Source organism: Rattus norvegicus, chromosome 18 (assembly GCF_021556685.1).
Source record: "Rattus norvegicus strain SHRSP/BbbUtx chromosome 18, alternate assembly SHRSP_T2T, whole genome shotgun sequence".
NCBI lineage: Eukaryota > Metazoa > Chordata > Mammalia > Rodentia > Muridae > Rattus > Rattus norvegicus.
Window position 1 is genome coordinate 56,079,307 of NC_141551.1, and position 25,621 is coordinate 56,104,927.

Below are 25,621 nucleotides of genomic sequence, written 5' to 3' on the forward strand. Positions count from 1 at the left end.
TGTTCACCACTGTGCTTCTGAGAGGTGTCCTTGTGGTCACGTGGGACTAGTTCACCATCATTGCTGCTAGCTCTAATACCAGGCTTCTCGATGTTTTTGTTTTGTCTTGATACTTTATATAAAGGATATAAAGTTAGGTTTGATGAAAGACTTGGTAGATCCCCAAAATGCTTGAAATGTTTATTTGCTTTCTCGGGATCCAAACTTTTTCTGGTTGAGTAACAGCACGTATGCGGTGGTTCCATTAAAGACTAGCAGTTTGCCTACAGTCTGCAGGAGTGGAGAATACAAGGGAGAAGGTGCATGGCATGGGCCATGCTGGACACTATTAAGTAACAAAAATCACGGCAGATTGAAGGACCTACTTTGGGATGCAGGACCCCCACCTCCCGAATCTTTTCTGTGCTGTCAGATAGGTTTCCTTCCAGAGAGCTACACAAGCCATCCAAGAAGTCCTACTATCCAGATAGTGTTGGTCTTCAGATTATGGAAACTTGGCTTTGACAGCCCCAAATCCAAGAGAAAACACCTCAAGATTCAGGCTACTGGTTCCCTGAAACCAGGAAAGGCAGTAAAACTCCACAGAGTAAAAGAAAAAAAAAAAATGCATCCACTGCGCCATCCAGCCTGGCCAAGGGTTCCTGCCAAAAGGAGCCCTCCCATCATCAGCCTCAGGCTGACCTGAGTCCTGCATCCTCACAGCCCGCTTCATAAGTGGCATCCACTGCGGATCTATTCCAACAGAACGGGTAACGCAAGAAACCCGACATGGAGGCCCTGTGACTGTCCTATACTGTGCTCTCGAGTCCTGCAGAAGACCTACACTTGTCCTTGTCTTACAGGCGCAGAAGCAGAGGCTCGTGTGTGAAGTGGCTTTCCCAAGCTCATACCACTCAGATTAACCAAATCCCAACTAGTGGGATACCCAAGCCCCCACTATTAAACCCTAAATCACAAAACAGGACACCGCTCCACGACTCCAGAATGGGTGAGCGTCAGCTCAGTCAGAGCAGTGGTTCTCTTTGATGGAATCCTTCACGGACTCTGTCTCTTCAGCTCTGCTCCTTTCGGTCTAGAGACTGGATAGCCACATCTGTGGAGCAGAGTATGGCGAGCGCCACCAAGGCATTGTCCACACTCTACAATTAGCAGTCGCAGCCCCATCACTTGGACTAGAATCTGTACAGAATGGAGGACGGGATGGTGTCATTACGTGTCCTACTTTGTAGCTGTTCTATAAAGGACATCACAGGCTGACACCCTCCACTCCCTTAATCCCCTCCTGCTCCTTGTGCCTTGTGGACATCCTAGTGTCTAGCATCACTCCTGGGTGCTACACAGCAACCACTGAGGCCATTGCTAACTCCTTGTCCCTTTAGCCTCTGTCTCTACTACAGCCTCGCCTCTCCAAAACACCGCACTTCAATACCCAGCTCAAAACATACCAAAAATGACCTTTTATCACAATCTTATTTTCTTGGTGGGCTCTTGTTCCTTCTCTAAGGTCTGGTTCAAGCCTTCTGGGAACTTTGTGAAATCCCACCAGCTCACTTGGGGGTCTTCTCTTCCCAGTTACTTTGTTCTCAGCTGTCAGTATATACCTGCCTTACAAACCGTCTTCCTGTCATGGCCTTCCTGAGACCTGGGCCTGGCACCATCCAGCATGGGGCATGTTTCAGAAACGCTGGGAGCATGTACAGATGACAGCTAATGGGGTGCACGTCTGTCAATCAGCAGCTAAGATAGTCTCTTGTAGCCCAGGCTGGCCTTAAATTCACCATCTAGTCAAGGATGACCTCAAACTTCCGATTTTAATAATATGTGCTGCTGAAGCGAGCACAGACCTCAAACTTCCAATCCTCTTGCCTGTGTCTGCCGAGTGCTGGGATTTTAGGCATAACCCCACTAAGCCTAGTTAATGTGGTGCTAGGATGAAGCCCAGGGTTTGGTGCGTGTTAGGCTTGTTAGGCAAGCGTTCTACAAACAGCTGCATTCCCAAGTTACTCCTTCCTAATGATCAGGACAATCTACACATAGACGGACTACTACTGAGCATCCTGTCATCAGGGAAGTGACAGCTGCTGGGGTCAGGCAGAGGCAGGCATGGCTGTCACTTCCTACAGACACACATCACAGGCAGGTTACACGGGTCACCTGGAGTACTTGATACTAGCTCCTGTCACAGGCCAATCTGAGACTGAGTCTGGGGCAGGTTCCAAATCCACATTAGATGATACAATGTTTGATACACATCCGCTTTGAGGATTAATGAACTCATTGACCTTTGAACTGCTGTATCTAATAACGTTCAGGGTGTGAAAGCTCTTTATGTGCTGAGGTCAGCCTCTAATGCCGACTTTGTAATCCTAGCACGTGGGATGCTGAGGCAAGGCCAGGTGGGGCTATGAGTTCCACGCCAATCTAGGCTACAGGGTGAGATCCTGTCTCAGTAAAGGGAGAAATGAAATACTTGGGGTTGGGGGCTGGGTATAGGAGGAAAGAAAGAAAGAAAAGCAAGCAAGGTCAGACAAGCATAACGTTTCTTGGGCCTCGAGCCCAGGGAATTGTAGCTTCAGGCTGAGGCTACAGCTCCTCAGACTCCGGGAGCTTCCGGACCCAGCCCTGAGCAACCCTGTTGAAATTGGGTCTGAGGCGGAGAAGTTCCAAGCCACTGAAGGGCTCCGGGACAAAGGGGGTGCCTGCGTGGAAAATGGCCTCCCCAACATGGGGTCCTCCAAATGGCACTGGGGTCCTGGAAGAGAAACAGGAAAGGAGAGCTGTAAGAAGGAGGGTTAACAGGTTGGGGATTTAGCTCAGTGGTAGAGCGCTTGCCTAGCAAGCACAAGGCCCTGGGTTCGGTCCCCAGCTCCGGAAAAAAAAAAAAAAAGAAAAAAAAAAGAAAAGAAAAGAAAAAAAGAAGGAGGGTTAACAGACAGGTGCTTATGTGTGGTCTCTTGAGGCCTCAGTTTCCCCTTCTAGGCAGCAAAGTTCTGTGCGATCATTAACTGGTGTCCTTACTTCTGCCCTGTCCAAATCTGCTCCTTGTTGAAGTAAATGGGAGATTTCTAGTTAGAAGTGCTGTAGGCAAAGTTTCATGTTCCCCTCCAGTCAGTGCCAGAAGAGAACACTGGAGAGTGGATTTCTCTTTCCTTATCTCACTTCCCCTTACAACAAAATACCTACAACATGGAGGACTGAGGAGGACCTCCAGAGAATCATCAAAACACAAGTGACAAGCAGAATCCAGAACAATGCCTCTCCCAAGTACCCCATCCCCCCCAAGACCGCCAAAGGAGGACGCTAAAGTTAATGAGGGGGGCAGGGGTGAAGCTCCACTCGTCCCCAGGTATGTTGGTGTGTGTCCCACCCCACCCCACCCCACCCCGGCAGAGGACAAATTGACAGAATCTTTTTAAATCTGAAAATGTGTAAACTGTCATCCAGCAACTCTGTCTCAAAGCATATGGCTGGAGGAGGCTCCTGCATGCTCTCGTGAAGAAGCTGAGAGCAGGGCATTAACAAGCGGGGGAACAGCCTCCACCTTCTGATGTAGGGGTGGACAAGCCAGAGCCATATCGTGACTCAAGGGAAATAGAATCTATGTATGAGTGTGGTGGGTTTCAAAAGCACGAAGTTGCCTGAGAAAAGGCTACAAAATAAAACAAAGTATTTGTACGCAAATACAGGGGGGGAGGGGGAGAGAGGGGGGAGGGAGGGAGGGGGAGAGAGAGAGAGAGAGAAAGAGAGAGAGCGCAATGTCTCACACTCTTGTAAGCAGCTGCCCGGATGAACTTTCTGAGATCAGGGAATCCTGACCATCTTACTAACCACTGCAAAGCAAACAGGAATTAGAGAGTGGCCCACACACAGATCCTGTCTTTACTTCACGGTCATGTCCACTCTGGACTCCCAGATGTCCCTGCCTCTGGCTACAGTCTTCTACATATCTCTAAGATCTCCGCCACCACACCTAGGGACAGCCGTGATTCTCTTTTTCATTTGTAGTTGGCTAACACTGTATGTGATTTTTAAGTCTTTTCCCAGGAAAGAGCAGTGCTGGGCATTGAACATGAAGCCCCATGCACACTAGGCAAGGGCTGGATTGCCCAGTTGCATCTACAACCCTTTGAAGAAATACTGAAAGCAATACTCCTGTAGCTCTCCTGCAGCGGGGAGCAGTGGGAAAGGGTGGAACTGTAAACCTCACCCAGGGCCTGGGAGCCTGCCAGGGCAGTACTACTTGTGGGGTCTACCCCAGCTAAACCCTGCAGGAACAGGCTAGCAGTGTTTGAGCCCAGCAGGCCTCACAGCCATAACTAGGAATCCAGCATCTTGGTTGGGTCCTGCTTGTCCACCAGAACGCTATTCTCTGCTACCTCAGGTGCTCCTTCTGTCTCAGAAGAGGCCTCTTTAGCACCCTCCTGCTGCCCAGAAGTGTACCTCAGCTGCCATTCTGAGACAAACCAGTGGAAAGTGCCTGCAAGTCATCCAAACTCACGCCAGCAGTGAGGACTGAGCCCACTGTGCAGCTGAATAGATGATCAGGCAGTGGGCAAGGACCTAGGAGGGCCAGCAGTTGAGCATGGTGGATAACCTGAGGCCCAGTCCGTCCTGTCAATGCCTCTTGCCCAATCAGCTGTTAAAGTCAGCAAGTCCCTCTCTAGCTGTGCATCCTCAAGGACCCCCTCCTTCTGTCCTTTTTCTCAGGATGGAAGTGTCTGCCTCACGATCTTCATGTGTGGACCCTTCTTGTTCTCTCTCACTGCAGCCCAAACCAGAGCAACATGTTCAGAAACAGCCCTGAGGACAAGGAAGCCAAGTGATGCGACATCACCTCTGCTGGTGCTCCTCTCCAGATCCACCTTCAGCTGGGACTCCTGCTCTGCTTTTGGGCTTCCAGAACAGTGTTCCCCACGTTCCCTCCCAATTGACCCATCCCCAACATTTCTACCTAAACAGCTATGTCTGTAGCGAACCCCAGTAGCTTCTTATCTGACAGAAACTTTTCCTAGGACCTCTCATGCTATCTCCATAGCAACCTTGTGCACATGGGAATGCTTCCTTTCACAGATGGAGTAACAGAGGGGCAGAGAGGTTACGTTGCTTGTTCAAGACCACACAGCTAGGTCTGGCATCTGCATTTTTTTTTAAAGCCTGAGTTAAGTCCATACATTAAGCCAGTATAGACCACTTCCTTCAGCAGACCTCAATTCTGCTATTTCCTGCTTTCCACAGCCTTGAAGCCACCTTCCGGCCCTTTCCCATACTCCTGGTGAAAGATAAAGCAGGGGGAGGCCTAGAACTGGTGAGATGTGGAATTGTCCTCAGAAAAGAACAGAACTTTCATCCGAGAGCGATACAGCCCAGACTTCCGGGACTTGAAGCCCCGTGATGCCCCTTCCTCCCAGTTCTGTGACTTAGAAGAGAGTTCATATCCCTGAGCCCAGTCTCTACCTTTGTAAAATGACTTGAATCTGGGCCACACCCAAATATGTGATGGAGGTGTGGCATATTCATCTTTTACACATACACACACACACACCACATGCACGCACACACGCACGCACGCACGCACGCATGGGCACTAATTGAACACCGTTGTTCTAGCAAGATCTCAGTAAACATCTACAAAGTTCTGGCGCTAGCGCTAGCAAGCAGAAAGTATTCAGGCCTCCCCACCCTGTGTGTCCCACTCAGCCTGGCTTTACTTGTTGAAGTTGCGATAGTCGCGGGGGATGGGAGTGTGACTTCTGCTGCCACTCGGGTAGTAGTCTCGGTAGCTGATGAACTCCTGCCAAGGGCAACGGTACCCTTTGGGGATGGCGGTGTGGTTGAACTTCTCCGGTGGGACGCCCTTCAGTGGCTCCGCATAGCCTGCGGGCGAAATGGCATTGGTGACAGGCGAGGCCTGGGCTCTATCTCCTTATCTCCCACATCCCTGGGGAGAATGGTAAGGCCAGGAGAGTGGAATCAAGAGAGCAGAGATGGGTTGGGGTGCATGAGGAGAGGCACAGCCTCCGGATCCGAGGACTCAGGGAGGTCTCCAGCGGTGGGAGTCTAGCCTGCACTGTGTAACCAATCTGGGTTGCTTGCTGACTCAGAGCCATCGGGACAGCTGCTCACCTGGTGCCAGGACGCTTGGACTACGAACAGACCCAGTCCCAGCCGCTCCAGGATGGGCGATTCCGGAGTCCCCAGGTGACCCCTGGAACACGTGCGTGTGCGTCTCGGAGTGGTGGTTCTGCTCCTCCAAGCCATTGGGAACCTGAGCACAGGATCAGACTCGCAGAGGGTAATGGCCAGGTGCCCACTAGCAGCCAGGTCCCCTCCCATAGCTGTTCCTGGGGGAAGGGCCCCTCCTCCTCACCGTTGCCACCGCTGCTCTGCCAGCCGCTTTCCCTCGGGCACTACCCGCCAGGATCTATGGGGGAAATAAATGGGTAGGGACGCTCAGCAGAGCAAGAAGCCAGGATTTAATCATCACTACCTAAGGGATGGGGAGGGGAATGAAGGAACAGGGAGCTTGGGGATGTAGGAAGAATGAGTTGATGGTTTGCTGCAATGAGTCAGTGCCATTGTAGTGTAGTGGAGAAATAACAACAGCATTCATTGCTACTGTAAACTAGAGTCAATATAAGACACTGTCTCAGTTCCCTTCTGGGGGCAGAGGGTGGGGGTAGGATGACCGCGTGTATGATAATGGTTTCACATCCCACCTCATACATGTGGGACCCTTGGGAAGCACTGTCTCAGGCATCTGGCAAAGTAGCCACTCCTTAACTTTATTAGTATTTTCTAAAATTACCTGCCACCTGCCAAACATTATTTTATTGTATTTTGAGGCAGGATTACTTATGTAGCCTAGGCTGGTTTTGAACTTGTTCTGTGACCAAGGACAATCTTGAAACCCTGATCCCCTACTTATACCTCCCAGACACTACAGTTACAGGTGTGAAGCACCACACTGGTTTTGTGTGTTGCTGAGGGTACAACCCAGGGTTTCTTGCGTGCTAGGCAAGCACTCAACCAGTTGAGCTGCACTATCCCCCATTCTTAATTTTGTCTACTGGCCAATGCTTCTAGGGCAGCGGTTGTCAACCTGTGGATCAGGGCCCCTTTTGCAAACCTCCATGTCTAAAAGTATTCACATTATGATTCATAACAATAGCAAAATCCCAGCTATAAAACAGCAGCAATAATAATGTTACGGTTGGGGGACCACCACAACATGAGGCGCTATATATTAAAGGGTCATGGTTTCAGGAAGGTTGAGAACCATCGTTCTATGGCCTTCTTCTGTATTTCCTCCCTAAGACCAAGCCGAAGTCTGAACTGCATCTGACACGAAGTCAACGACTCAGTGCATAATCTACTGGGTGCACGAAAGGGACACACCGCTCCCCACCACCTACCACCCGCCATCCACAGAGGTCCGCTCTGGCTCCCTCTTGGCTTGGTTTCCCCGAGAGCGCGCAATGGCTTACTCACACCCTGCAAGCTTTCTGAGAGCTCGAAGGTAAACTTCTGCACCCGGCGCTGCCTCTTCTGAAAGAGGAGGGATCCTCGGTTGTTTCGTAGAGACAGCTCCTCTATCATTAGGTCCTGAGGCACACTCAGCTTCTTCCCCAGGTCCAGCGAAGGGACTGTGGGAGCGTTCAGAGAGGGCTCTTACTACCTCACCTCAAGGAGGCCCCACCAATACCCCAGGACAGCCTCAACTAAGAAAACTTCTACATCAGATTAGCCAAGTCTGCGGGACATTTTCTTGGCTCTGCGGGACATTTTCTTGGCTCCGCGGGACATTTTCTTGGCTCTGCGGGACATTTTCTTGGCTGGTGTGTTACTGTTCCCGCTCCACTCCCCTTCCCTTGATTGGTGGGGTGGGTTCAGAGAACTCAGGCTGCGGGTGAGCTTGGCGAGAAACAGACTTCTCAGGAGGCAGGCTTCACTGAGCAGCTCATTTAATTGGGAAACCAAAGGCTATTAAAGCCTTTGGAGAACGGGTAGAGCGTTTGGGGGTGAGTGTACATATCTGGCTGGGGCTAAGGTGCCGGGAATGCCTTATTTACATGAAGAGGAATTCCAGGTGCTTGCTGGACACGACTTTATCAGGAAAGAAGAAGTTTAATCTGTTAACCACGTAACCCTCAGGCTACTTGACCACCTCAAGGTTGGCAAAGGTGGGGCTATAAGACTGCATGCCCAGAGACGTGCAGGCCCTGGAAGAGATTTTCAGGGTGCAGACACTCCCGGATCTCAATCTTGCTCCAGGAGGACTCCCCTGCTAGCATGACTTTTCAGCTCCATAATGTGGGAAGGCCCAGCCCACTGTGAGCGATCACAGCGCTGGGCAGGTGGTCCTGAGTAGTATAAGGAAGCTGTTGAAAACAAGCCAGTAAGCAGCACCCCTCCATGAGTCTCTACTTCAGTTCCTGCCTCTGTGTTCCTGCTCAGATTCCCTCCATGATGACCTGTGACAGCGGAAACATAGAAGCCAACAAAATCTTTCTGCCCCCAGTTACTTTTGGTAAGGGTGTCTTTATCACAGCGTTAGAAAGGAAACTAAGAAATGTTTCCTTTACCTAAGTTACTTACTATCTTAGGGTTTTATTGTCTCCACACCATAGCCCAAAGGAAAGTTGGGGAGGAAAGGGTTTGTTTTACACTTCCAGATGCTAATCCATCATTGGAGGAAGTCAAGGCAGGAGCTCAAGCAGGGCTGAAACTTGGAGGCAAGAGTTGATGCAAAGGCCATGGAGGGTATTGCTTATTGGCTTGCTTCCCATGGCTCCCTCAACCAGCTTTCTTAAAGAATTCAAGACACCTGCCCAGGGATGGCAGCACCCATCATGGGCTGGGCCCTCCCACCTTGATCACTGAGAAAATGCCCTCCAGTTGGATTTCATGGAAGCATTTTCTCAGCTGAGGCTCACTTCTCTCATTAACCTGTATCAAGTCGACACCCAAAACAAGCCAGTACAACTGACCCATTGTCAACTTGACACACAAACATACTACCATTAAAACCATAAATTCTTCCTGTCTTATTCATTCCCAAGATCTCACATTAAAAATAACTTTTAAAAGTCTCACAGTTTTTAACAAATTCAAACACATTAAAATTTCAGTCTCTTTTAAAATATCCAGTCTCTCTAAAAACCCAAAAACCTCTTCTAAAAGTTCAAGATCTTTCAGCTGGGCAGCCTGTAAAATTCAAAATTAAATATCTTCTTCAAGAGGGAAGAACCAGGCCACAGTCACACTCTGAACCAAGCAAAACTAAGCTCTTAACAGTATCAATAACTCGAAGTCCAGTGTCTGGGATCCACACATGATATTCTGGGTTCCACTAAAGGACTTGGGTCACTTCTCCAGCTTTGCCCTCTGTAGCACACACAACTTGTCTTTTGGCTCTAACTGGCTCCTCTCCACTGCAGCTGCTGTTCTTGGTGGTCATCTCATGGTACTGGCATCTCCAAAAAGCTGGGCTCTTCCGCTGCAACTGGGCCACACTTTCATCAATAGCCTGTCATGAGTTCTCTTCCTGATGCCAAGCCTCAGCTTCTTTGCATGACCCCTTCAGTCCTGGTCCTTCAACTGCCACTGAGGCTGCACCTTCACCAGTGACCTTTCCTGACTTCTCACAGTGCCAAGCGTCAGCTGCTCTCCATGACCTCTTCACGCTCTCAAAACCAGAACCACCTGGGTGATCTTACACATTACCAAGTCTAGGTGCCAAAACACGGTACAACCTTGGTCACTTCTGGAGCACAGCTTTTCTGTGCTCTCAGGAAACACTTCCCAGAAGGTTTCACCCCAGTGATGCTGGCCTCTTCTTGATCACTGCCCTACTTTCTTAGCTCCAGCTGACCAGCATCAAGTGTCCCAGTAGCACAAAGGTTGCACTTTAGTGGTTCTTGCCTCTTGTTAAATCAAAGCCCCAGCAGCCAGAACCACAGAAAATCTTAAATCAAAATCGCAAATGGCCCTGATTTTTTTTAAAGATTTATTTATTTTGTGTATGTGAATACACTGTTGCTGTCTTCAGACACACCAGAAGAGGGTGTTGGACTTCATTACAATAGATGTGAGCCACCATGTGGTTTCTGGGAATTGAACTCAGGTCCTCTGGAAGAGCAGTCAGTGCTCTTAAACCGTTGAACCGTCTCTCCAGCCTGGCCCTGAAAGTTTTTAATCTTCCCTCTGAAATGTCACAAGTCAGGCCTCCATCTTCGGCACTGTTCTTCCAAGCTTTGACAGAACATTCCACTGGGGCCTCAAACCACTAGGTTCTTTTAGCCTAAAGTTCCAAAGTCCCTCCACAGTTCTCCCCAACCATGGTCAGGTCTGTCACAGCCATACCCCACTGCATTGAAACCAGCCTGTCTTAGGATTTCCATTGCTGTGATGAAACCCCATGACCAAAAAAGCAAGTTGGAAGGATTTTCTCAGCTGAGGCTCCTCCCTCTCTGAGTACTCTAACCTGGATCAAGTTGACACACAAAACCAGCCAGCACAGTTACCTGGTTTTATTCAAACTCTCCCAATTGTCTGAAAACAATTAAGAATGTTATAAAGGACTACGTCCAAGGCTGGGCTGGGCTACATTGTAAGTACTGTGAAAACAAACACCAGAAGTAACAACAACATTCCAGGGCCATAGTGGCCCCGGCCTTTAATCTCAGCACTCAGGTGGCAGAGGCAGACAGATCTCTGAGTTCAAAGCCAGCCTGATCTACAGAGTGAGTTCCAGGACAGCCAGGGATACACAGAAAAACCCTGTCATGAAACAAACAAACAAACAAACAAAAAACAAAAAAAAAAAACAAAAACCAGATACCAACAAAAGCAACAACGTCACACAAAGGCACCTTTTCAGTCTGAGGAATCTTACAGATATTCAGGTAGAAATACCAAGAAGGGGGGCTGGGGATTTAGCTCAGTGGTAGAGCGCTTACCTAGGAAGCGCAAGGCCCTGGGTTCGGTCCCCAGCTCCAAAAAAAAAAAAAAAAAAGAACCAAAAAAAAAAGAAATACCAAGAAGGAACTTGAAAGTGTTAGGCTAATGTTCAAAGGGGGAAAAAAAAGCCTAGAGATCAAAATTGCATCATAAGCTTATAAACAATATTTTATTTTCACTTTTCTCTCCCTTTCCCCTCATTTTTGTTGTTTTTATTATATCCATCCATTAGTAAGTTCTAGGAGGTGGCCCATGCCATACCAAATGTGGCGGCCAGAGAAGACCTGCAGGAGTCAGCCCTCTTACTCCATCCTCTGGGTCGCCGGTTGTCAGACTTGGCAGCCAAATGCTCTTACCCACTGTGTTTCGAGACAGTCTCATGTGGCCCCAGGCTGTCCCTGAATTTGCTACCTAGCTGAGGATTGCCATGAACAATGTCTGCCTCGTGTTGCTTTTCAATGAAGAACGTTTTGTTTATGCCTCTTCTCATGGTTAGAATCAGTCATTATCCCCACTTAGAGGATGTTCGGGGTTGTTGACTGTCCTTAAGCGTTCAGATCCCAAACCCTCTGCCTGTGTTTCCCTAAGAGCAAAAGACATAACTATATATATTTAACCAACAAAGGAAGTCCCCTGGAAGACAACAAATCGATGGTGGTGGAAGAGGGCTCTATGTGGGCATCTTAGCTAACATTACCAGTCTTCAACATCTGATATCGGGTGGGGGCGTCATTCAGCGGGAGAGCATTTCCCAGCAAGTGAAAGAACCTAAGGGCAATCTCTTCTAGTACAGAATTATGTGTGTGTGTGTGTGTGTGTGTGTGTGTGTGTGTGTGTGTGTGTGTGTGTGTAATCAGACACCACCAACTCTCCTGTGTCAACAGGTGAATAAATGCCCTTTTAGGCTGGTAGGCTGGATGCAGTCGGGAAGGAAGCAATACAAATACAGAGAACCAATGACTTAACATAGCTTAGGTGGAGGAGAAAAATACCCTGGAATCCTAGGGGAGCCAGCAAGGCAGAAATAGGGAGAAAGGGTACCTGAAACACTTCAGAGACAAGAGCCCAGCCCAAGGAGTCAAATTCTGCTGACATGTCAAAGCAGATGAGACCTGGAAAGTGACCATCGGAGTTTTCAAGTTGGGTCAGTGGTAAACTCCACTAAAGCAATGTCCACAGAGCGTTTGGGTGTGCAAGTGTGGCAGGAGGGGCTCAAGAGAAAACGGACAGTGGAATAAAGGGGTGAAGAGCTAGAAATAGGATGCGGAAATGTCTGTGAGTGCAGCTGTGCAGCGGTCTAGTTTCTTCAGACAAGAGGAGAAAGAAAGGAAGGAAGGAAGGAGGGAAGGAAGGAAGGAAAGAGAGGGATTATTTTAGATTGAGTAATATTTAAGAAATATAGCAACCAAATAAGAACTGTGCACCTCGCTTGGGTCCTGATTAAAACTACAAATGGGGGTGGAGAGAGAGTCCAACGTTTAAGAACGCTGGCTGCCCTGGCTGAGAACTCAGGTTCAATTCCTCAAACCATCAAGGCAGCTCACACCCGGCTGAAATTTCAGTTGCAGGGTGGGTTCAGTGTGTGTTCACTGCCCTCTTCTGGCCACTGCCAGAACTGCATGATTGTGGTACACAAACATGTACGCAAAAACACGCCGCCGCCGCCCCCCCCCCAATACAAATAAGTAAGGCTTTAAAAGTTGTGCTTTCTTTGAGACAGGGCTTCTCTGGGTAGTCTCGGGTGTCTTGGAACTGGCTCTGTACAAACAGACTGAACTTGAACTCAGAGATGTGCCTACCTCTGCCTCCCAGTTGCTGTGATTAAAGGTGTGTGCCTCCACTGCCCAGCTTAAAAACTTTAAAAACTACTAAATGTAGTTATAAAATAAAATAAAATAATTAAATTAAATCTGAATATCGAGTAGTTCTTAGATGCCACTCAATTATTATTGCTGCTACCGTTCAATGTGCTAATGTTTTTTGTGACAAACAGGGACTGTTATTTTTGTTCCTCAGGTTGTAGAATCTGGGGAGGGGGTGGTGACATGCTCTTCAGGGGAAGTATCTCGAGCTTCTGTGTCAATTTTGGAATCTATAATAAAGGAGGTCTGTGGGACTTGTATCCTAGCTCCATTTGTGTTCGGAAATTAGGAAAGTAAAAGTGTTAGTAAAGCATGTCCCCTGCTCTAAAGGGCAGTGGTCACGGGCAGTTGTGGAATCGGGAAGGAGGGGCTTTTCATGAAGGGCATGGATAGTAACTGTCAATGCAAGAGATGGAGGGAAGACGACGAAGGAGTGTTCTCGAGCCTGCGGTGAAGGGAACAGGTGTCCTCAGCCCAGCTGCAGAATGGGATCACACGGGTGTGCACACTGCCTCACAAGTGTTCTGCGTTAGCCACTTCACCGTTCTCCTTGTGACAAGGAAGGCCAGCGCCCAAGACAAGGATATGGGAGGTGGTCGTAGAAACTTGCAAGGGGTTGGGGGGGGGGCGCCAAACTCGAAGCATGGCAGGGTGTACGGACTGCAGAGGCGGATGCAGCTACTAGAGGCATAGGCCATGCACATGTGTGCCACCAACCACCCCATTCAATGGGATTTCTAACAGATACTAAGAACAGAAGGGGAGTTTGTCCTTCTGTCAACAGAATGTGTGGCACACACCTGTACCAGCACCTAAGGAGCAGGAGGATCAGGAGTTAAAGTTATCCTTGGCTAATATAGCAAGTTCAAGGACAGCCTGGGCTACAGGCAACCTTGAGGTAAAAGAACACACAGGAGCATCAGCAGAACCACAGCTAAGCTCCAGTTTGCACACTCAGACCCTCCGTTCAAGGGTCCCACCTAAGACAACCTTTGGGACAACCATCATGAATTAATTGGTCGGGTAAATATGACACATCCCAAACAAGATGTGCTACGGAAGCAAGTGGATGGGATGCAGCGAGATAAATCATCCTAGAATGGAAAGAATCCTGTGGTATGCTGCTGAGTGAAAAAGAAAGCCAGTAGGAGAATGCGGAGCGCTCTTGGTGCCGCCTTCTAGGATATTGGTGAGAATTTGACATTGGGCTAGGACAAGGAAGTAGACTCAAGATGAATACAGCTGAGGGATGTGTTGCTTGTATCTTTAAAAAAAAATGATTATATACACTGTAGCTGTCTTCAGACACACCAGAAGAGGGCATCAGATCCCATTACAGATGGTTGTGAGCCACCATGTGGTTGCTGGGATTTGAGCTCAGGACTTCTGGAAGAGCAGCCAGTGCTCTTAACCACTGAGCCATCTCTCCAGCCCATGATCTTTGTATCTTGATAAGTCTTGTTAAGACCCTGAATACAGTAATCATGGGACTTTTTTTAATGCTTTGTTTGTTCCTAAACTACTCTGTTTATGCCTTGCTTGTTCCTTGACTACTTTGTTTATGCCTTGGTACTGACCGTATTCTTTGTATGCACCTAGAATGATATAAAAGCAGACTGGGAAAAAAAAAACTACCTGAGCTTCAGAACTGGTTGGAGTCATTTTATAGTGTTGTCTAATTGTCTTTTTCTTTTTAATCCTCACTCTTTCCCTGGAGATCCTGTTGACTGTCTGAGCTGGCTTGGTCGAGAGAACACGGTCCATGCACTTGCATTCATATAAAAATGTAGAGGAGAAAATTTTACACCAGTAAAAATTATACTGACAGAGGTTAACGAATTCAAATTGTTTCATTCACGTGTGTTTTCTTTGAATTTTTCAAAACCCATTATTTTATGTATGGATGTTTTCCCTGAATGTGCGTCTGTGTACCACAGGCATACAATAGCCACAGAACCCAGAAGAGAGTGTCAGATCCCTTAGAACTGAAGCTGCAAACCGCTGTGAGCCCCCATGTGGATTCTCGGAACTGAGTCCCGGTTGTCTGGAAGAACAGCCAGTGCTCGTAACCACTGAGCCATCTCTCTGGGCACTTGTCTGAATATTGTCACTGGCTAAATTATTTACAGAACCACCATAGAAGCATCGTATCTAGAGACAGAGAGATCAACAGTGAGATCCCAACTGTGTTATGGACCAGTCACCTGGCTCCTCTGAGCCCTCTTTCTGGTCTGCAGAACTGGCATGATAATACGTAATTTAGAGCTGTTGTGGCTCAGCTGGCTTAGTGCAAAAAGGTTTCTACAGAGTGTCTAACCCACAGAGCCAAGTAATAATGGTTGGTAAGTGCTTTGACTGTTACTGCCTTTTTTTTTTTTTTTTTTTTTTTTTTTGGTTTTTGGTCTTGGTTTTTCAAGGCAGGGTTTCTCTGTGTAGTGTCCTGCTATCCCTGATCTCATTCTGTAGATCAAGGTGGCCGCAAACTAAGAGATCTGCCTGCCTCTGTCTCCTGAATCCTGGGATTAAACAGCGTGCCACCACTGCCTGGAGATTGCTACTGCTTTCGGTGGCTACTTTTAATTTTAAAATGACATTAGTATATTTGGTGGTGCGGGGATTTGAATATGCTTGGCCCAAGGAGTTGCACTATTAGGAGGTGTGGCCTTGCTGGAGTGGGTGTGGCCTTGTTAGAGGAAGTGCGTCACTGTGGTAGGTTTGAGACTCACCTCCTAGCCATGTGAGAGTTGGTCTTCTCTGTTTTGCCTTTGAAACAAGGTGTAGAACTGTCAGCTCCTCCTGCACCATGGCTGCCTGGACGCTGCCATGCTTCCTGCCTTGATGATAATGGACTGAACCCCTGAACCTGTAAGCCAGCCCCAGTTAAATGTTGTTCTTATAAGAGTTGCCTTGGGGGTTGGGGATTTAGCTCAGTGGTAGAGCGCTTGCCTAGGAAGCGCAAGGCCCTGGGTTCGGTCCCCAGCTCCGAAAAAAAGAACCAAAAAAAAAAAAAAAAAAAAAGAGTTGCCTTGGTCATGGTGTCTGTTCACAGTGATGGGAACCCTAAGACAGGTGGTTTGATGAAAAAATGTCTCCCATAGGCACAGTATTTAAAACTTGATCCCTAGTTGGTAGCACTGATAAGAAACTTTGAGGAGGGGCTGGAGAGATGGCTCAGCGGTTAAGAGCACCCGACTACTCTTCCAGAGGTCCTGAGTTCAATTCCCAGCAACCACATGGTGGCTCACAACCATCTGTAATGGGATCTGATGCCCTCTTCTGGTGTATCTGAAGACAGCTACAGTGTACTTATATATAATAAAATGAATAAATCTTAAAAAAAAAAAAAGATTTATAAAAAAAAAAAAGAAACTTTGAGGAGATAGAACTTGCCGGAGGAAGTGTTTCGCCTGGGGGCTGTCTTCGAGGGACTGAAGCATCACCCCACTCCCAGAGCTTTCTCTCTGCTTTATGCATGTGCTTGAAGGTGTATTCTTTCAGCTTCCTGCTCCAGCTGCCTGCTGCGATGCCTCCCCCATCCATCCCGGATTCTCTCTGGAGAGCTGCAAATGGTCTTTGTCATAGATTTCCATCACAGCCACACAAGATAACTAATACAGTGTCTTGATAATAATCATGGGCGGTATAAATTCTGTGTGTCGCTATTTGGGGGGGGGGGGGCTGTGATTAACTCCATGGACAAGAGGCGTAAAATGCACTGCATGACTCTACCAGGGTAGCATCAATGCTTGACAGCGTTTGCACATGTGCGCACACGGAGTCACGGGGACACAGCCTGGGAGTGGGACTCGGTGCTAGAGTGCTTATCTAGCACACGAGAAGTCTTTGAGCTTCGGTACCCAAGGGGGTGGGTCACAAAACCAGGAAAACAACCAAAAGATGAAGGAACACGCAAGGTCAGTTAGAAGAATAATTCACGGGGTTGGGGACTTAGCTCAGCGGTAGAGCGCTTGCCTAGCAAGCACAAGGCCCTGGGTTCGATCCTCAGCTCCGAAAAAAAAGAAAAAAAAAAAAAAAGAAGAAGAATAACTCACACATGTAAAGCCATACAGGACAGAGGCTGTAGCTCAATTGTTGGGGTTTGCTTAGAATGCACTAGGCACTGATTCCCAATGCCACATAAAACCGGCATGGAGACTGGAGAGATGGGTCAATGGGTAAGAGCATGTATGAGCATGAGGTTCTGAGTTCAGGTCCCAGGACCTGCGTAAAATGCTGCACAGCTAAAACCCCAGCCCTGCTGGAGGGCAGAGACAGAAGGGTCCTGTGGGCCTGCCGGCTAGTCAGCCTAGCTCTAGTTTTAGTGGAAGACCCTGTGTGATGTTTTGTATATGCCTGGCCCAGGAAGTGGCACTATCAGGAGGAGTGGCCTTCTTAGAGTAGGTGTATCACTGTAGCTGTGGGCTTAAGACCCTCACCCTAACTGCCTGGAAGCCAGTCTTCTGCTAGCAGCCTTCAGATGAAGATGTAGAACTCAGTTCCTCCTGCACCAGGCCTGCCTGGATGCTGCCATGTTCCTGCCTTGATGATAATGGAGTGAACCTCTGAACCTGTAAGCCTGCCCCAATGAAGTGTCCTTTCTAAGAGTTACCTAGGTCACAGGGACTGTTCACAGCAGTGACACCCTAACTAAGACACCCTGTGTCAAAGGAATAGCTGAAAATGATACAACAGGGAACCCAATGTCCTCCCCTGGATTCTGTGCACACATACCCATGCATCCACCTGCTCCTGCTCCCCCAGCCCCCTTCCCCACACATACATTGTACTCTCTAAGGTCATTGTCAGCCCTATAGCAAGTTTGAAGTTAACCTGAGATATATAAGATCCTGATTCAAAAAATATTATTTTCTTAAAATACATTTGAAGCCATACCGTATGATTGTAGAGTCCTTTAGTCTCTAACCCTAGCTGAGAAGCAAAGAAGGTGCGGAGCAAACATTTATCAGAGAGTCTCTGCTGCCATCTGGGCCAGTGACCTGGCACTTATCCAGAAGGTGTGGGCCCCACCCCAACTACCACACCGAACCATACCACACCCAGGAGCTGAGGCTATCAACCTTTTTTTTCTTTTAAGATTTATTTATTTATTATATATAAGTACACTGTAGCTGTCTTCAGACACACCAGAAGAGGGCATCAGATCTCATTACAGATGGCTGTGAGCCACCATGCGGTTGCTGGGATTTGAACTCAGGACCTCTGGATAGAGCAGTCAGTGCTCCTAACCACTGAGCCATCTCACCAGCCTTAGATCTGGATTTTAATCAGCCACATGGAACCACTAAGGCCACATGAAAACTTGAAACTCCCACCTTAGCTGGATTAATTTTTAGAATGTTTGAAGTGCTCTAATAAACTCCATGATTATTGTGGACATTCTTGAAGGTACCTTGTGAAGTTGCTGAGCATGGAGTTTAAGTGATTTTTGTTTTCATAAAATTAAGACACATTTTAGTAAAATAGTTTGAGTCTAGCTGAGCCACCTTCCCTCCAGTCCCTCCATGCCCCACCACACACACAATCCTATTCCCAGAAATGGGGCTGGGCTACCTGTCCTGCCCTGAGGCCTAAGTGTGACCCATAGTTGAGTTGAATCTGGGACCAATCCTTGGAGCTCAGCTTGGCCTTAGAGAGGACTGGGTACAATGCGGTCTTGGAACCGAGGTTCAGTCTGGGATACTCCTCTGTACCCTGTATCTGTAAGATAGGGTTTGTTCCCACAAGGCTTCAGAAAGTATGGCCAGTGACATACTCCACAGACATGTCTAGGAGCTACTGTGAAACCCCCACTTGCTTGCCAGCCCCGGGGCCAGCAGGGCAGGCTCAAATGGCCATAATCTGGGACCAAAAAGGCAGAGGACTGGAGTCACCTTACCTGGATCAGCAAGGTCCCCTGGGACAGCCATCACTGGCTCCTTCTGCTCCTTGGGGATCATCCTGTGGAGGAGAAACTCCCACAAATAGCACAGGAAACCTCTTCTCCCAAGACATCCTCTAAGTCCTTGCCACTCAGCCCCAGCTCTGAGCTGAACACAGTCACAAAGACTGGAGTTGAAGGACGTTTAAGGTCTCTATGTGAAGGAGGAGACGGTGGACCAAGGAGGCCACACGAATCGGAAGCCAGTCCTCTGGGAAGTCACTCTCTTTAAGGGCTTCTTCCTAGGGTCCGTCCCCATGCCTGGGGCTTCAGGGTGGGGTAGGTGGGACCTTGGGCACAATTGCCACCTGCTCACCTAATTGGAGGCTAATAGAGGTTGGGGATCATGAGTCAGGCCAGGGCTACCCTGGGGTAAGGACACTGGTACTTGGTCCTGAGGCTAGTCCAATCAGATGGGCAGAGTCATCACATCCTGGCCCACCATCTCTCTACCTTTGTTCTAATTCCACGGCAGCAGAGATATTGCAGGTGAATGCCAGTAGAACCACCTCACTCTGCCAGCCCCATCTGCCGTGCCCTTTGCAACTTTCTCCTTTTTGGAAGTCTGGCCCTGCCCACCCGTCTTACCTCCATACCCAGCACCACCACAAGCCTGCAGCCCTCAGCTATCCCTACCTGCCATCTCTTCTCTTACACTCCCTCCATCCCTCCCCTTCATTTCTTAATGCTTTCCAGGAATCTCGAAGCAGATTGACAAATGCAGTCCCCAGGGAACATGCGTGGGTCCCCAACCCAGTTTCCCTAACATGGGTCAGAAAAGGGGACCCCAACTTCAGTCCCTCATCCCTGCCTGCCCCTGCCAGCCTTCCTCTCTATGGCTTTTACATCTTTCCATCCTCTACCTGTGTCCCCACACCCAATAGGACCCTTGTGAACACTGAGCTGAGTCCAATAGGCTCCGCTGGCTTTCTCTGCAAGTACAGACGGGTTATTTGCCAGCTCTGTGCCTCAGTTTCCCCCTTTGTAATTTAACAGCATTGTTTGGACTAAACTATAAGAATGGGCTTCGGGGTGTCTACAGACCTCTAAAAATGAACACAAATCTGAGCATGTCTGCACACTGTCGAGGGTTAGGGTCACAAGATAACTGACAAAAACCAACTAAGACTTATCTGGGTTAGAATGCCACAGTCAGATCTGTCCCCAAATAAACAGTCACAGGGTATGAAAAAGGTCTCTAATGTTCAGGGAGTTGTTTCTCTGCAGGCTAAGAAGAGATATCAGCTACCTCTCCCTTACCTTTAACCCCAGCCTTCCCACCTGATGTCCAGGACCCTGCAGCATACAACTAACTCCCTTCCTCCTAATGCAGTGCCTAGGCCTCTGTAAGGCCCAGACTCCCCCGATCCCTTGCAAGGCCCTGAAAATTACCTTATCTTCTCTACCCACTCCCCCTATGCCCCAAGATCTCCCAAAGATGAGAGGGCAATGCCTGTACCTGATGGGGCCACAGTAGGTGGGAAGAATGTCTACCCCTCAGGATTAACACTTCGGGGAGCTGGAGCTCTAGGGCCTGTGTCCACTGCAGTCTCCCAGGTCAGCGGTCAGTGAGCAGGGTGTGCCCTACAGCCAGTACTGGCTTCAGCTGACAAGAATCATTCTTGTCTTGTCCGTGGGTCACAGCCTTATTTCGGGCTGCAACAGGAGCCGGGGCCAGATGCTTAAAGCACTGGGCTCTGGGGAAGACAGGTGCCCCGGCAGCGGGCCCTTGCAAACAGAAGGGCTTGCACCCCCTGGCTACACACATCCACATTAGAACTCTTCAGTCACCTGGGAATGCTGGGGATTGGCTGCGTTTGCCGAAACATGGTAACTGTTCTATCTCTAGTGTTCAAGTGTAATGCCTAATAGAAATTCAACAGATGTTTGCTGGCACATGGGTGGATGGAGAAATAAATGAATGAATATCTTGTCCCTCCTTCCCTCCCTCCAGTCTCCTTCCCTCCCTTACTCTGTCTCCTTCCCTTCCTCCTGACTCCTTCCCTTCCGTCCTTCCTCATGCCTTCCTTACCTCCCTTCCTCCCTCTCTCCCTCCCTGCTATCTTTTCATATTCCCTGAGCCTCTATCCAGGGACTAAAACCAAATATGCCAAGACTCATTTTCAAGGAGCTCAGACTCCAGTGAGTAAACGGTCTGACCTGTATCCTGAGCATTGCTTTGAGAGAGCTCATGGGGCTGAGAACATAGGGCCAGCTCAGCCCAGAGCCTGGAAAGGCATCCCAGAGGAGAAGGCACTGGCACTGGATCTTGGATGATGCAGGATTCATGGGAGCGCACCAGGCAGAGGGGCCAGGGACCCAGCAGGCAGAGGGCAGATCTCTCACAAAGACAGTTGTGGGTTGGCAAGGAGGGCTAGAGCTTGGGACTGAGGGTGGTGCTGGGAACTGAGAGAGGTGGGCAAGGGCTGGTTTTCCAAAAGGAAATTGTGTTATAAAGGGCTGAGGAAGAGGTTAAGCTGGTGGACTGTGGCGATCAGATTGACGTTTTCCAGAGACAGATCTGCTCTGCACTGTGTTTGTAGGGGGCCAGACTAGAGGCTGAGAGACTGGTAGCCAAGAGTGAGATGGGGTGGCTGGCTAAGGGCAGAGACAGAGAGGTGAAGAGGAGCAAGGGACATTGAGGGGCACTTAGATAATGCCCACATCTTGGAGAGGGTCTGGAAATGGAAGCTAAGTAGGCGGGGTCAGATGGTAAGCTCATTCCATCTCTGATGAATCAGTTTGAGGTACTGAGCACTGGGCAAGAGATGAGGGAGTAATGGTACCAGCAGGCTGTCAGCTCCTGACTGTACTCAGGGCAGGTTCCAACAGAAGTAATGATCTATTAGAGCAACACTCAATCCCAGGGAGGGGTGGGCCCTGCAAGAGCTCCCTGGATCCAGGGTGGTAAGCACCCGACTCCATCAGTTCAGATGGTCCCAGTTAGACCATTCTGACACCATGGGCTCTGCTTGAAACTCAGCTTTCTAACCCCTTGGGTTGCTCAGGCCAATCTCTGCCGGGCCGGAATCTAGAGTAGTGGTTCTCAATCTTCCTAATGCTACAACCCTTTAAAACGTTTCCTTGTCTTGTGGTGACCCCATAAAATAATTTTTGTCTCTACTCCATAACTGTAATTTTGCTATTGTCATGAATCGTGATGTAAATATGTTTCCTGATGGTCTTGGGTGACCCCTGTGAAATGCCCAATCAACCCCCCAAAGGGACTGAGACCCACAGGTTGAGAACCACTGATCTAGAGGGTAGGGCTAACGGATATCCTCACCTAGAAGTGGGAACACAATCCCTCTCTCTGGCCCATGGAGAGAGCAGGACCCTGACGAACCTGGTCTCTCTCAGTCTGTCTGAAGTCACATAGAACATCTGCTGGAGACTCTTCCTCCCGACCTGGAATCCTGACTTCAGTGAGAAAGCAGTGTCAGGATACTAGACTCAGACTCAGCTTGGCCCTGCCTACTCCAGCAGCAGTGCTTACTCCAAGACACTACTTAGAGCAACCCTCCCCTCACTCAGATGGGGATGCTGAGACACGGGGAAGGAATGGCTTACTCAGACCCACCTAATCAATGACAGAACCTGGGCTTCAATCCAAGGACTTCTATGGCCCCAAGTTCTTGCATCTGTACTTGTGACTGTTTATTTCCAAGCTCCAAGACCATGTGTGTCAGACATTCTGTGGACTGATGCATACTTAGGAAGAAGGCAACGGCTTCCAGAAAGGCAAAAGGGAACAGGAGGCAGAAGAATGCAGAACGCATTTATTGCTCTGAATTCTACAAGAGGCATGAGGCAGGATACAGGCAAGCTGTCGTGGGTTTTAGAGAAGACTATTCAAGTGAGAAGGTGGTCGCTATGACAACTGCAGAAACAACTGTAGTTTCTCAAAGCTGACTCCTGCTGGTTCTCTGAGGAAATGCAGGTAGAAGCTGATCTGTGTATGCCACAGCATTGACTAGATATCTAATAGGGTCTCTTCTCCTGGAGGCATCGTAGCCTGGGACTCCTTAGCTACAAGGGACGCTGCCCCAGGTAGGACCTAAGTACTCTCTCATTTCCCAGGGCCTGGTTAACCCACGGGCAATAGGGACCTACCAAGATCACTTGTCTATTCCAACCCTGACTTTATTCCATCCTGACCCTAGCTTCCCCTAGCCTTCCTAAGGGGCTCTAGATCACCCTGATATGTGGGTAAATCTATTAATTATCCCCAAATCGCATCATCCCTTACCTTTAACAACATCCTGGTATTTTTTTCCCCACCTACATATATGCGTGCCTCATCAAACTCCAGCACCCCCATCCCCAGGCTCTGAATTCTGAAGCTGCTGCTCGGAATCTCAAGGGATACCGTCCATCGACTATGAAAACCACAGAACTCAGCTATTCTTCCCCGACTCACTCTTGGGGACTGGTATCAGAGTCACTGAGGTTAAGGGGACAGATGCCTCAAAGGCTGATACAGGTATGAGCCAGGCCAGAGAGAGATGTGAAGACAATGAATATAACAATACCCATTCTTCTGCGCATAATATAGACACTATGGCAGCCCCATACTGGAGTAGCCCCTTGACTGCCCACCCATGTTTGTCTCTGAATTCAAGCCCTGTGAACCTCCCCCTTCACCCTCCCTTGCTTTCTAATACTATGGAGTGAGTTTCAAGAATCCTCAGAGGTCAGGAGTCAGCTCTACCCAATACCGGAGTCTCCTCCGCGCATCCTGGGCATGACTTGCATATTCTGCAACATGGACCCCTTTCCAAATAGGTAATACACCCTAGACTAGGGTAGCCGTGTTAGACTGCCATCTCGTCTCTTCCCGGTTTTGAAAACCTAAAACTAGCCATCAATGATCCCAGAAAAGCATGGGTCTGGGATTCTTGAGACCCATGGCCCCAGGGAACTTTACACTTTGCTCTGCCCTGGCCGAAGAGATATTCTAGACACCCTGAGCTGGGTGGGGTAGAGAAAGCAGCACGGCAGAGCCTCGGGAGAAACTTCCAGCCCCTTCTCCCTAGAGGGGCCCAGCAGGGCACCTTGAGCTTGCCTGGGAGATCTCGTTAAAGGTCACCAGATAAAAATAGAGCTAGTCTGAGAAGAGGTGGAAAACAGCTGCTCCTGCCTGAGACTTGGTGCCAGGAGCCGACGGTCAAGCCGGAGCCTGGGCATGGGTCATGGCCTAGGTTCTTTTCAACACACACTTCATTTGCCAGGCGGCGGAGAATAGTGTTGGAGGAAAGAGCATGGGAGCTTAGTATGATGAAGGCCAATGGTTGTGTGCTTAGCTGCCGCCCCCAAGGCATGCGTGTATGGAAGGAACGGGAAGATTCTGGAGACTGCATTGGCCAAAGCTAAGGGTCAAAGACTACAGTACAGGCTCTTCCTCAGAGCCATACAAATAAATGACAGAGCCAAGGGCTACAACCCTTTGACTGACAGCCCCCCAAGCCCAGAGCGCTCCTTCCTTGACCCCCCTTTTCTCTAGAGCTGTCCAATGGGGTCAGACCCTTCGGATCCCGGTGCTGGGGTTCCCCAAGCTTAGTGCCTCTTCCAGCTCGACCCTCCCGGGGCGGGGATGGAACTTTAGGTGGTGCAAGAGGCCTCGGTGGGGAGACTACCGCGCTTGAGCCTCAGGCTGCCATTCCAGCCCCGAGGACAGATGTTGTAGCCTAGAATGCCGGGCGACTTAAGCCCAGAGTCCTCAGAATCGAGAGACACGTCGGAGTCTGTGGGTGAGCGGCGGTAGGGAAAAGGCCTGGACGGCGCGGCTTGAGGACTCCGGGGACTAGTGCAGGACGAAGGCCCAACGGGCAACGGGCTCCGCGGGATAGGGGAGAAAGCAGCTCCGCGGAAATTGCCCGCCGGGCGGGCTGGCTGTGGAGAGCGCATGCGCGGCGGCGGCGGCGGCCCCTGCGGCGGGGAAAAGGGCCGCAGAGTCTCGGCGGGCGCTGGCCGCGGGGAGGCGCTCTTGCGCCGGGCCGCGTTGATGATGTTGCGTGCCAGAAGCGCCTGCAGCTGGCGGCTTGGGGGCCGCGCTTCGGCCTCGGATCGCAGCGGGGAGACGGAACGCTCGCTCCAGGAGGGGGACATTGGTGGAGGCGGCGGCAGCGGCGGAGGGCTGCCCATGCTGCTCCCGCGGCCAAGCTCCCACGGCCCCGGGCTCACCCAGCCGTCTAGGCTGCTAGGGGGCCGGGAAGCGCCTGGCGTCCAGGGCGGGGATGTGGGCAGGCTCTCTGGGCGGTCCTGGGGAGAGAGCAGAGAGGACAGGGAAAGGTTTAGTGTCTGGTCCTCCAGAGTCAGGGTTTTGGAAAGGATCAAGCATGGTTGTCCATCATTCGGAGGTAGGAAAGGAACCCAATAAAGTCAGGTAGTGCCTGAAGTAAAAAACTCAGGTGGCTCAACTCAATGAAGAAGCTTTTAAAGCCTTTGCTATCTGGGGCCAGCCTCTGCTTGCTTTGGAAACAGAAACTCATGTGAAGGAACATAGCGTGCATTAATACGTTTCTTGGAGGGAACTGCTAAACAAAATACCATAAGGAGAGATGGGAAAGATATAGGAAAAAGTTAAGGAATAGGGCTGGCAGACACAATGCACACAGCCACAAGAGCGTGGGAAAAGTCTTAAGTAAGTATTTCCTATGTCTGTTTAGAGTTTTGAGCCATACAGTTGCATTGACTATTTTAAAATGTAGATATCTGGGGCTGGGGATTTAGCTCAGTGGTAGAGCGCGTGCCTAGCAAGCACAAGGCCCTGGGTTCGGTCCCCAGCTCCGAAAAAAAGAAAAAGAAAAAAAATGTAGATATCTAACATAAGCCTTATGTTATTCTTATATATAAAAGCATT

At 49.4% G+C, this 25,621-nt stretch overlaps 2 protein-coding genes across 11 annotated transcripts in view; both read right to left on the reverse strand.

The window, feature by feature from the left end:
* Positions 1-133: 133 nt before the first annotated feature.
* Myoz3 (myozenin 3) lies at positions 134-20,380 on the reverse strand. The gene is given in 7 exon segments (NM_001400829.1): positions 134-2,752; positions 5,709-5,874; positions 6,124-6,265; positions 6,368-6,421; positions 7,489-7,643; positions 18,718-18,779; positions 20,219-20,380. Coding segments are annotated over 6 exon segments (747 nt in total). The 5' UTR covers position 18,779; positions 20,219-20,380; the 3' UTR covers positions 134-2,583.
* A 2,143-nt stretch (positions 20,381-22,523) lies between these two features.
* The window catches only part of Synpo (synaptopodin), a 65,986-nt gene continuing 62,888 nt past the window's right edge, over positions 22,524-25,621 (reverse strand). For all 10 annotated transcript variants that reach the window (XM_087593308.1, XM_087593305.1, XM_087593306.1 and 7 more), the window contains one exon: positions 22,524-25,020. In XM_087593308.1, coding sequence (XP_087449434.1) covers positions 24,361-25,020 — 660 coding nt within the window. In that variant the 3' untranslated portion in view covers positions 22,524-24,360. The remainder of the gene's footprint in view (positions 25,021-25,621) is intronic.